This window comes from Salpingoeca rosetta (genome assembly GCF_000188695.1).
Source record: "Salpingoeca rosetta unplaced genomic scaffold supercont1.31, whole genome shotgun sequence".
NCBI lineage: Eukaryota > Choanoflagellata > Craspedida > Salpingoecidae > Salpingoeca > Salpingoeca rosetta.
The window spans coordinates 67898-79027 of NW_004754903.1; the positions used below are offsets into that span (position 1 = coordinate 67898).

The window sequence follows — 11130 nt, forward strand, 5'->3', positions numbered from 1 at the left end:
CTCTCTCTCCCCTCAGCCGCGCATACACGTAAACTCACTGCCTCCTCTTCCTTCTCTTGCTGCTACTTCGTGCTGATGTCACCACAGTCGTTCCAGCACACGGGCGGCGCGACGATGCTGGCCAACAAGAACGCGCAGCTCATCTACCTCAGCAAGGCCGACAATGACCTCACGGGCATCAGCCTGCGCCAGGGCGACGGCTTTGACCAGGTGCACTTGCGACGCGACTCGACGCGATGGGGGCGGGAAAGGGGAAGGAAGTAATGGATGGGATGGTGCGACGCATGCTGAACGTACACACGCACGTGGCATCACCGCCACGCGTAGCAGTGCTCGCTACACATGCACTCGCGTTTGCATGCGTTCATGCACACCCATCACCACCATCACGGTCACGCTCGTTTTTTTTTGTGTGTGTTCGCACCACGTTTCCTCCCGCTCGCTCTTCATCTCCTCACACACACACACGTTCACACACATCCACACATATCCCCAAACACACACATACACATCCACACACGTCCACGCCGTGCAGCACGACGGCATCTTTGTGAGCAGCGTTGCGCTGGGCAGTCGGGCTGAGCACCAGGGCCTCTGTATTGGTGACCAGATTCTGCAGGTCAACGGCGTCGACGTCACATCTTCATCCATGCGACGTACGCTGCTGCTGGTGCTGCTGCTGGTGAACATGTGGGGAGGGGAGGGCGTTGAACGTGTAGTCGTGGCTGCCGTGTTTGCTGTGTTTTCTTCCACTCGCTCTATCGTGCAGCTTTTGTGCACGTTCTCATCCTAACCCTCACGTCACACATGACATGCATCACGCACCTCACACCTTCCACACGCATACACACACATACACCTATCAGATGTTGACCTGCTGCTCTCCGTCGTCGATTTCGTCATTCTCGCCATCAAAAAGGTCCGACCGTAATGCGGGGATGCAAACGCACGCACGCACGCACACACACACACACGCGCGCGCGCGCAAACTCGCACACATGTACACCATTCGGTCTTATGCCTTGTACTCACGCTTTGCTGTCGCATTTTTCCCGACGGCACAGCCAAACTTGCAAGACCTGTATTCAACATCCCCAGCCGTCAACGCGAACGAAGCAGCAGCACAGCAGCAGGTGCGATGCTGATATGGTACTGATGCTGATGTTGTGTGTGTGTGTGTGTGTGTGTGTGTGTTGTGTGTGTGTGTCTGATGTTTGTCATGCCTGCCACACGTGCTTACGCGTTCACTGGCACGTTGTTGAACACAAGCACACATGCTGGCACACACACATACATTCACACACGCACATTCACACACGCACACACTCATTACACACACACCTTCACCCTCATGCGCGCGCACACACACACACACACATTCATACACGCAGGTGGCGAAAGGAGCTGCCAACTCTGAAAACAACAAGAACGAGACGCGATTGCCTGCAGGCAACGCACCAACAGCAGCACGCCTTAAAGACGGAGAGGAAGAGGAAGAGACGAAGGACAAGGCGGAACTGCTGCCGAGTGATAACGAATCGTCCACAGACGAAGAGGAAGAGGAAGAGGGGGGTGGCTATGATCACGGTGATGGTGATGGTGGGCAGGCTGTGACCAGTGCAGGAAGAGAACCGCTATCGACAACACCAGCAGACGCGACGTCGCCAAAGATGGGGCAGCGAGCACAGCCACAATCCTCATCAGCGACGCAGCAGCAGCAGCAGCAGCAGCAGCAGCAGCAGCGTGGCGGCGAGCAAACTGGTGGCACATCCCCCTCAATCCCACCACCGTCATCGTCATTATCGTCGCGCCAAAAGAACAGCAGCAACAGCAACAGCAACAGCGGCGGTGGTGATGGTGTTCGCAGCAAACACCATCACCGTCAGCAGCAGCAGCAGCAGCAGCGGATGGGGCGGGATGCGTCTGAATCGGAGACGGAGAGCGACATTGATCCATCCAGCTCAGACCCAATGACAATTGTAAGCTCACATGAAACGTGGCAAACGCGCTTTTGTGTGTGTGTGTGTGTGTGTGTGTGTGTGTGCGTGTGTGTGTGGATGTGTGGATGTGTGGGTGTGCGTGTGCGTGTGCGTGTGCGTGTGCGTGTGCGTGTGCGTGTGCGTGTGTGGGTGTATCATAGGGTACACGGGGGCGCCCTTGCACCTTCTTCCACTCGTGCACCTTCCATTGCTTACACTTTCTCCACCTGCTTGCGTCATTGCTGCTGCCATAGGCCAACACGATTGTCAACGGCTTCAGCCCCATGCATGACGTCACACCAGTCTCACGGTACGCGGACGCACGCACAGTCGAAGCGTGTTTTGATTGCTCCGCTCCCCTATCGACGACACACTCACTCACACACACACACACACACACACACACACACACACACACACACACACACTCACTCACTCACTCACTCACTCACTCACTCACCTTCTCCTCCTCCTATCTCTTCCCTCCCCCCTCCCTTCCTCTCCAGTCGACGCGGTGGTAAGCGGACGTCAGGGGTCACGTTTTCCGCAACACCAACCACCTTCTCCTACGCCAAGCAGCGGGAGGGGCGAACGCAAACCAGTCGCACCCCTGCAGCATCATCATCATCGTCATCAGCAGCAGCAGCGACAACGTCGACAATTGCCAGTGCCAAGAACACAACAGCGATGGCAGGCGCGGATGACACGTCAAGCACCCCCACAGCACGCGGTCGGGTCTTGAGCAGTGGCAGCAAGGCAGGCGCAGTCACGTCGCCTGTCACACCACGGTCTGCCACCATCACGACAGCATCATCATCATCATCAACAACAACAACAACATCAACATCAACGCCACCAGTGGCCATGTCTATGCCTTCATCGTCACCTTCATCGTCAGCACAGCGGCGGGTGCACTTTGATCTCGTGCACAAGTTTTCCCGCGCAGCCCCGCACCACCACGACGCGACAAAAACGCGCTCAGCACTCAAGCAGCAGGGGCAGAGGAGACAACGCGTGTCGTTCGCAGGCGTGTCGACAGGCGCAACATCACCATCAACATCGTCGTCGTCGTCGTCGTCATCAGGGCGGCCTGCGCCGAATCGGCACAGCGTGTCTGATCCCGTGCTCATGCCAACCCAATCCGCCAACAACACCGCGCCAGGCGCTGGCGGTGATGGTGTTGAGGTGCCGCTTCGCCGCGCACCGCCAACAACGCACATGACAGCAGATCACCACCAGCCATCTCCGTCATCACCATCACCATCATCATCGTCGTCATTATCATCGTCCGCAGCGAGGGGCGGTCGGCAACCCCGCCCCGCGTCATGGACCGGAATCCCACACGCACACGCACACGCACACGCACACGCACACGCACGAATGCCTGCGAGCATACCCAGTGGCGGTGACGATGTGTTTGCAACGAGCACTGGCGATGTTGGAGCTGTCATGGTGCAGCCTGCCGCTCAACGCATGACAACTGGGGATCCAGCAAGCACACGCGCACATGCACATGCACACGCACGCTCCCGTTCACATCAGCAGCAGCAGCAGCAGCGGAGACGACGATCCAGCGATTCCAGCGTGGACACCGCAGTTGAGATGAAGAAGAAGAGTGGTGGCGAGTTTGACGGGAACAGGGGCGTGCTGCTGCGCGGAGGGAGCGATGAGACGATGGGGGCTTCGCCATCACTGTCGCTGTCATCACCACCATCATCCGCATCATCGCCGCGTCGGAAGCGCATCTCATCAGACTCAAGCATCGGCACGCCCTCCTCCCGTGACAACAGCGACAACAGCGACAACAGCACGGGCAGCGGTGGTCGTGGTTATGGTCGTGGTGGCGGCGGACGGGCGCGGCGGTGGCAGACGATTACAACTGTTGATCGTGACAACGGCACGACACCCACGCACGGCGGCACATACGATGTTGTCCTCTCACGCGGCAAGGTTTGTGAGATGGTGTGTGGGTTGGGAACGAGCATGCATGCCTGGAGTGTGCATAGCTTCACCCGTGTTTGTTCGCATGTTTGTTCGTTCACCCGACTTGAGGCAACCCCTTCTTTCTCCACTCACGTCACATCTCGCACACACACACACACACACACACACACACACACACACAATTCACACACAAACACTTCACACACTTCACACACAATTCACACACACTTTTCACATCACACGCACATAACACGCACAGGACGGGCTTGGCATGCGCATTGTGGGCGGTGCGGACACGACGTTTGGCGCGCTCTTTGTTGCTTCCATCGCCAGCGGTGGTCCTGCGGACCGCGCGTCCATCATTCGCGTTGGCGATCGCTTCCTCCACGTTAACGGCACGCCCACACGCGGCATGACGCAAGACGACTTTCGTGCAGCCATCGCCGACAGCGGTGGGCAGCCGGTCCGCTTCTCCCTCATGGAGATTGGCGCAGACCAGTGGCGCAGCATCCAACTGCAGGCCGGGGTCAAGCACATTGACCTGACGAGCCCGCGGCAGAGTGGGCCCAGGGTCCGCAACACGGGTAGCTTTGATGAAGGCACCGCCCACACCCGCCGTGCCGGCGGCGGTGGCAGCCTGGTGTCGTCGCCTCGGAGGGCCACGGAGGGCGGGTTCTCGTTTGACAGCGGAGCGGGGCGATTGCACAACGGCTCGGCCTCTGTTGATGCAGACGTGCTGACATACCGCCACATGCCGTTGCCTGCAGGCACGGCAACCACTGGCGCACGCGACACCCCCAACGGCGGCAGCAGCAGCAACAGCAGCAGCAAGCACGGCGACTCATTTGCTGAATTGCGGCGGTTCCTGCGTCAACCACACGTCACGGACGACGACAACGCCACCGCCACCGCCAAAGGTGAAACAACACCAGGAACCGGCCATACGACCACGGGCCGTCCCGACAAGGGTACGGGGCCCGCGTCGCAGGCCGTGCTGGACAACTTGGTCTTCTCGTACTCCGCCGCGCGCACACCGCGCACAGCTCCGAGTGGCAGTGGCAGTGGCGGGAGTGGCGATGTCGTGTCGCCATCGATAGGTGGGCAGCGGAGCAAACTGAGCAGCATGGGCAGTTCTGCAGAAGCGCTGGACGTGGACACACTCGCACGCGCGCAATCGCCCGGCAGTAAGCACCGGACCGGTAGCGGGGCACGAAGCAGTAGCAGCGGACGTGGCAGCCAGCCCAGGCAAAAGGTGCTTTTTTTGTGTGTGTGTGTGGGGGGGGGGTGTCTGTCTGTCTGTCTGTGTGTTTGTCTGTGTGTGTGTGTGTGTGTGTGTGTGTGTGTGTGTGTGTGTGTGTGTGTGTGTGTGTGTGTGTGTTTGTCTGTGTGTGTGTGTGTGTCTTTGTGTGTTTCATCGTAAGTTTCACTCATGTCATCTATAACTCCCTGATGCTTCCACTACCCCCACCAATTCTGCACAGCCAACACCGCTCTCGTCCTCCACCCCCTCTGGTCGCCGCCGCCCCAACCCATCCAAGGCCTCGCCTAACGTCAGTGAACATGTGTGTCTGTGTCTGTGCATGTGCCCTGTTGCGCGACGACAATAGAACATGCTCCATCACCATGACTTTGTGGTACCATCGGCACATCACGGCTCATGCACACTTGCATGCACACACGCACACGCGCAACACCCACACACATACGCAACACACACAATCATACAGGCCCGGCGCCGGCTGCCTGTTGTGCCCCGATCGTGATTCTTGTCATGGTGGTGGTCATGCTGTTTGTTGACCAAAGGTGGTTGTGCTGTGTCATGTGTTGACCTTCGCCTCCCGTGTTGCTGCTATTTCTGTGTCTGATGTATTTTATGTTCGCACTCTCATCGGCGCATACACATACACACCTTGTTGTCATTCATTGTTGAGTGAGTGTAGCTGCTGTTGGAATCTGCACTTTATTGTGTCCATCCTTTATCTTCATTTATGTTGTTTTACGTACTTAGTTTAAGTTTTTCTTTTTGCTTTGTCATATTGCATGCACACATCGTTAGCACATGCGTGAGCGTTCTAATTGAGAGGAGCCGCAGATGGACATTTCAAGTATTAAATGGTTTCCCAAGATGAACTTGACTGTGAATGTGTATCCTGGTTGTTGAACGCAGCAAGGGGATGACGTCTGGTCGTGGGATGCACGCGTGCGCGGTGGAGACAAGCAACCAGGAAAAGTCAAAAATTTTAATGCCGAAGTTGCTGGTCTGAAGCCCGTGTTATGCTTCACTCGTTGTTTACTTCTTTTGTACATGTAGAACTGTTTTCTCGACACTTGTGTTTGGAGCACAGCATTTATGTCGGTGTTGGCTCTTTCTAGCTTTCTCGCTTTTGCGGGGGGTTGACTCTTCTCATCTAACGGAAAACAGAACAAAGGGGAAGTAACATTAGAACGTTGTAACATACCATAACACCAAAACAGCAAATCAACGGAACTCGAGGACGTGAGAAGGAGACAAGGAGAAGATCAACAAGAACAACAGGCTAACGAGATCAAGTAGTCAAGTCTCTCTCTCTCTAAGGGTACAAGACAAGACCCGGTTCCTCACAGCGTTGAAGAAGCGAGGCACTGCCTCTGAGCAGACAGGGGGAGGAGAACAACAAGACAGAGGATGAAGAGCACAAGAGCAAACAACGCACAAGAACACAAGACACAAGAACACAGCGCAAAAAGACACTGAGGCAAAAGGCAAGCAGCTGCTGTCCTTCCAGTCTTGAACATCATAAATTTTCTCTGCTCGATATGATGATGGGGGTTGCTGTTGTTGTTCTGCTCGTTGTTGTTGTTGGCGTGCTTGCTGCCACTGCTAGTGCAGAGGTGGTGGTGGAGCAGGTGGATGACGGCACGGGAACGCTGGCCATCACCACGAGTGCGCATGGCAGCGAGGGCAATGGGGTCGGCTCGGTGCTCTTCAACGGCGAGGATGTGCTTGGAATGCTCGACAACGTCAAGGCAACTGCGTCAGCCATGCGCCGCGCCGTGACGCGCCTGTGCAACCAGCATGGCAAGATCACCAGCTTCATCGCCGTCACCAGCGGGGCTGACGCATGGTCCGGCGGCGTGCTGGCCAACAACAACAAGATCTACGGCATCCCTTACAACGAGGAGAATGTCCTTATCATCGATACGATCTCCCATACGGTGTCAAAGATCTTACTCCAAGGAGCATCCGGAGACCACAAATGGCAGGGTGGCGCATTCGCCGGAAACGGCAAGATCTACGCCTGCCCGAACGACGCAACCTCCGTCTTGGTTGTCGACACGATATCAGAAACGGCAAGCACAAGCACCATCACCAACCTTGATTCAGGGCGTGACAAGTGGTCTGGGGGCGCACTTGCTGACAACGGCAAGATCTACTGTGTGCCCCACGATGCGTCAGCTGTGCTGGTCATTGACCCGGCTTCAGACTCTGCAGACGCCACAACGCTCAAACACAAGTCGCCCGCAGGTTCGAGCAACCTGTGGGCAGGTGCTGTGCGCGGCAACGACGGCAACATCTACGGTGTTCCGTACAGTGGAGCAACCATCTTGAAGATCAACCCAATCACCGATGAGATCACTCACATTTATCCTGGGCTGCCCACTGGCAAAAACAAGTGGCGCGGCGGCGTGATTGGCCGAGATGGGTTGCTCTACTGCATCCCATATCGTGACACGCGCATGCTGGTCAGCGATTTGGACAGTCAGCGCTCTTTCTTCTCTGTTGCTGATGGAGCGGACTCCTCGTACAAGTGGGAGGGTGGTGCGCTTGGCAGCAATGGGCGCATTTACGGTGCCCCGTCCTCAGCGTCGGCAGTGCTGATGTTTGACCCTGCGACATCCACAGCAGACACGACGAGCCTTGCCATTGGAGCGCCAGCAGAGCCGTCTCAGTCACGCAAGTGGGATGGGTTGGTTGCTGCGCCCAATGGGCTGTTGTATGGGATTCCGCGCAACTCGGACCATGTGCTGGTGATTGACCCACGCTGCCACTTCTGATCTCTGTGTGCGAGTTTGTGTGTGTGTGTGTGTGTGTGTGTGTGTGTGTGTGTGTGTGTGTGTGTGTGTGTGTGTGTGTGTGTGTGTGCGTGTGTGTGAAGACCTTTTTCCATTTGCGTGCATTCTGCTTGTTCTCAGCGTGCCTTGCAGCGCACTCTTATTTCCTTCGTTACTTTGATCTCTTCTGTTGTACGTTCTTCGTGTTGTTACACCCCTTTGGGCGATCGTGTGCCTTGCTTCTGCCATCGAGCTCACTCCTCTGTGTGAGCCCCTTCGCTGTCGTACCTTCTGCCCTGATCTGTTCACGTGAAAGGCGCGGTATGATTCCATGCAATGTTAACAAAGAGTTTGGCTGGAATTTTGGTCGGTATTTTTCACAAATCGCCAACACCCAAGATGACTTGGCGGTCCGCGATGATTTTTTTGACAATGGGCAGAGCCGTTGTTGTGGTTGTTGTTGTTGTGTTGGTGCTGCTCGCGGCGGGTGGCGAGGCGGGCGCCGCCCAGCAGGACAGGGCGACGATTACACAGGATGAGCAGGGCTCCATCTCGATCGACGTGCCAGGCGGAAAGCCAGTGTTCTTGAACGGCGTCAACGCCGTGGCGGTGTTGCGTGCACAGCAGGAAGCCGTGGCCATGCTCAATGCAACCATTGCTGCTCAAGAATCCATGGTCGCGGTCAACGAGGTGGCGCTGCAGCAGGTGAAGGCCACGGTGGAAGAGCAGGACGCACAAATCACCGCCCTGCGCTCATCGATTTGTCGCCGGTTCACACCAACAAACCCAACGTACATTCCTGTCGTCAACACGTTTGACGCATGGTCCGGCGGCGTGCTGGCCAACAACAACAAGATCTACGGCATCCCTTACAACGAGCACGACGTCCTCGTCATCGAGACGACCTCCAACACCGTGTCAAAGATCTTACTCCAAGGAGCATCCGGAGACCACATGTGGCAGGGTGGCGTACTCGCCGGAAACGGCAAGATCTACGCCTGCCCGAACGACGCAACCTCCGTCTTGACCATCAACCCCGCGACCAACTCTGCAACCACATCCGTCATTACGGGGCTGGGCCTCGCGGGAGACAAGTGGTCTGGGGGCGCACTTGCTGACAACGGCAAGATCTACTGTGTGCCCCACGACGCACTAGCTGTGCTGGTCATTGATCCGGCTTCTGACTCTGCAGACGCCACAACGCTCGAGCACATGTCGCCCGTAGGTTCAACTAACCTGTGGGCAGGTGCTGTGCGTGGTAACGACGGCAACATCTATGGTGTCCCGTACAGTGCAGCAACCATCTTGAAGATCAACCCAATCACCGATGAGATAACTCACATTTATCCTGGTTTGCGCACGGGCGGCAACAAGTGGCGCGGCGGCGTGATTGGCCGAGATGGGTTGCTGTACTGCATCCCGTACCGTGACACGCGCATGCTTGTGAGTGACCTCAACATCAATAACCACACCTTCTACCGCGTTGCTGATGAAGCTGACTCCTCGTACAAGTGGGAGGGTGGTGCGCTTGGCAGCAATGGGCGCATTTACGGTGCCCCGTCCTCAGCGTCGGCAGTGCTGATGTTTGACCCTGCGACATCCACAGCAGACACGACGAGCCTTGCCATTGGAGCGCCAGCAGAGCCGTCTCAGTCACGCAAGTGGGATGGGCTGGTTGCTGCGCCCAATGGGCTGCTGTATGGGATTCCACGCAACTCTGACCATGTGCTGGTGATTGACCCACGCTGCCACTTCTGATCTCTGTGTGCGAGTTTGTGTGTGTGTGTGTGTGTGTGTGCGTGCGTGTGTGTGTGTGTGTGTGTGCGTATGCATTTCACGCTCATAGCCGTTACCATTGAACCACCGCGGTTGCTCATGCTCCCTTCTTTCCTCTCTGTTTCAACCTCCTGCTGGACGTTGGCAGAGCACCCTTCGTTGCCCTTGGTTACATTACCCCTCTCTGGCTGTTGTTTGCAAAAGTTCATGGCTGCTTCATCCTTGTCAGAGCTCGCGTGGTTCTCACGTTTTCTTTTTCATCCAATGCAGGTTCTCCCCTCTCCTGTTGTTTGGCGTTGTTCGTGTCGACGGATACGAATTTACGTGCTCGTAACAAATGACATCACGTCTTGTCCCCTTTGCGTCACACCCCTTGCTTGTCTTGTGTCACATCATGTGAGATGACACCAAGCCCTCCTCCATCCATTAAACCCAAACCATCCACAGGCAGATGTACCACCAGACGCAACACCCGTTGTTTCTGTTCCTGCTTCTGTCGCTGCTGGTGGTGCTTGTGGCGGTCGTGAATTGCGGCCAGCGTGCTGTGCATGGCATGATTGCTTGTGCAATTCTCATTGCCACCGCTGCCATCACTGTCTCGCGTGGCGTGGGGCGTGGGGCGTGGGGCGGATGCGACTCGCGGCTGCGTTGTCTGTGCGTGATACACGCAGTGTTCACCACCACCACCACCACCACCACCATCACGCGTTCCCTGCAGCTGCTGGCGCGCGTGCACACAGCGTCACACTCCTGTTGTCACTGCTGCTGCTGCTGCTGGGTGGCGTGTTGTGGTTGCGGCTGTCGGCGATGGTTCATGCTGGTGTGGCCGTTGCGTCTGCCAACTCAGCCTCCAATTCGCGATTGCGCAACCGTGCCTGATGCAACTCAAACTTCAAATCTGTGTGTGTGTGTGTGTGTGTGTGTGTGTGTGTGTGTGTGTGTGCGCGTGCGTGTGCGAATTGGAAAGGAAAGGACATGAGAAGGATGAGAGCGTCGAATGGAGAGTGGATGGCATGCAGCAGCCACCACATACTCAGGCACAGACAAAAGACGCGTACAGTGTGCGCTTGCTTGCTCGCAGACACGGGCAGCAGCATCAGTGATAACGAGAGATGCAACGCACCTTCCAGCTCCTGGAAGAAGGATGGAGACAGGTCTGAGAGCTCAGTCTGTAACCGTTTGTACTTCTGCATGGATTTCTTCAAAACGCCTTTCAGCCGCTGCAGTTGGCGCAGGCAGAGATGAAGAGCGGGAGAGGGGGGGGGGGTAGTGTGATATGTTGTGTGATGCGACGTGATGCGAGTGTGTGCACATTTGTGTGTGTGTGTGTGTGTGATGCGACGTGATGCGAGTGTGTGCACATTTGTGTGTGTGTGTGTGTGTGTGTGTGTGTGTGTGT

At 56.5% G+C, this 11130-nt stretch overlaps 4 protein-coding genes across 4 annotated transcripts in view; 3 read left to right on the forward strand and 1 right to left on the reverse strand.

Annotated features, from left to right (window-relative positions):
* Positions 1–75: 75 nt before the first annotated feature.
* On the forward strand, positions 76–6049 carry PTSG_09691 (uncharacterized protein; the record flags this gene model as incomplete). Its single annotated transcript, XM_004988988.1, has 10 exons — positions 76–210; positions 536–656; positions 867–919; positions 1065–1133; positions 1392–1979; positions 2234–2289; positions 2486–3929; positions 4183–5175; positions 5405–5473; positions 5651–6049. The coding sequence occupies 10 exons, from the start codon at positions 76–78 to the stop codon at positions 5684–5686; spliced, it is 3564 nt and encodes a 1187-aa protein (XP_004989045.1). The 3' UTR covers positions 5687–6049.
* Positions 6050–6719: 670 nt separating this feature from the next.
* PTSG_09692 (uncharacterized protein) lies at positions 6720–7968 on the forward strand (the record flags this gene model as incomplete). The annotated part of the gene is made up of 1 exon (XM_004988989.1): positions 6720–7968. The coding sequence occupies one exon, from the start codon at positions 6720–6722 to the stop codon at positions 7956–7958; it is 1239 nt and encodes a 412-aa protein (XP_004989046.1). The 3' UTR covers positions 7959–7968.
* A 380-nt stretch (positions 7969–8348) lies between these two features.
* On the forward strand, positions 8349–10177 carry PTSG_09693 (uncharacterized protein). Its single transcript, XM_004988990.1, has one exon. It carries the CDS (start codon positions 8355–8357, stop codon positions 9711–9713), a length of 1359 nt encoding a protein of 452 aa, XP_004989047.1. The 5' UTR covers positions 8349–8354; the 3' UTR covers positions 9714–10177.
* Positions 10178–10543: 366 nt separating this feature from the next.
* The window catches only part of PTSG_09694 (uncharacterized protein), a gene marked incomplete at both ends in the record, with an annotated part of 2521 nt that continues 1934 nt past the window's right edge, over positions 10544–11130 (reverse strand). Inside the window, 2 exons of the mRNA XM_004988991.1 lie at positions 10544–10629; positions 10855–10951. Of these exons, the coding sequence (XP_004989048.1) occupies positions 10544–10629; positions 10855–10951 (183 nt within the window). The remainder of the gene's footprint in view (positions 10630–10854; positions 10952–11130) is intronic.

What these genes read in the sequence shown, in the direction of transcription:
- PTSG_09693 (XM_004988990.1), top strand. Translation starts at nt 8,355, where the DNA reads ATGACTTGGCGGTCCGCGATGATTTTTTTGACAATGGGCAGAGCCGTT.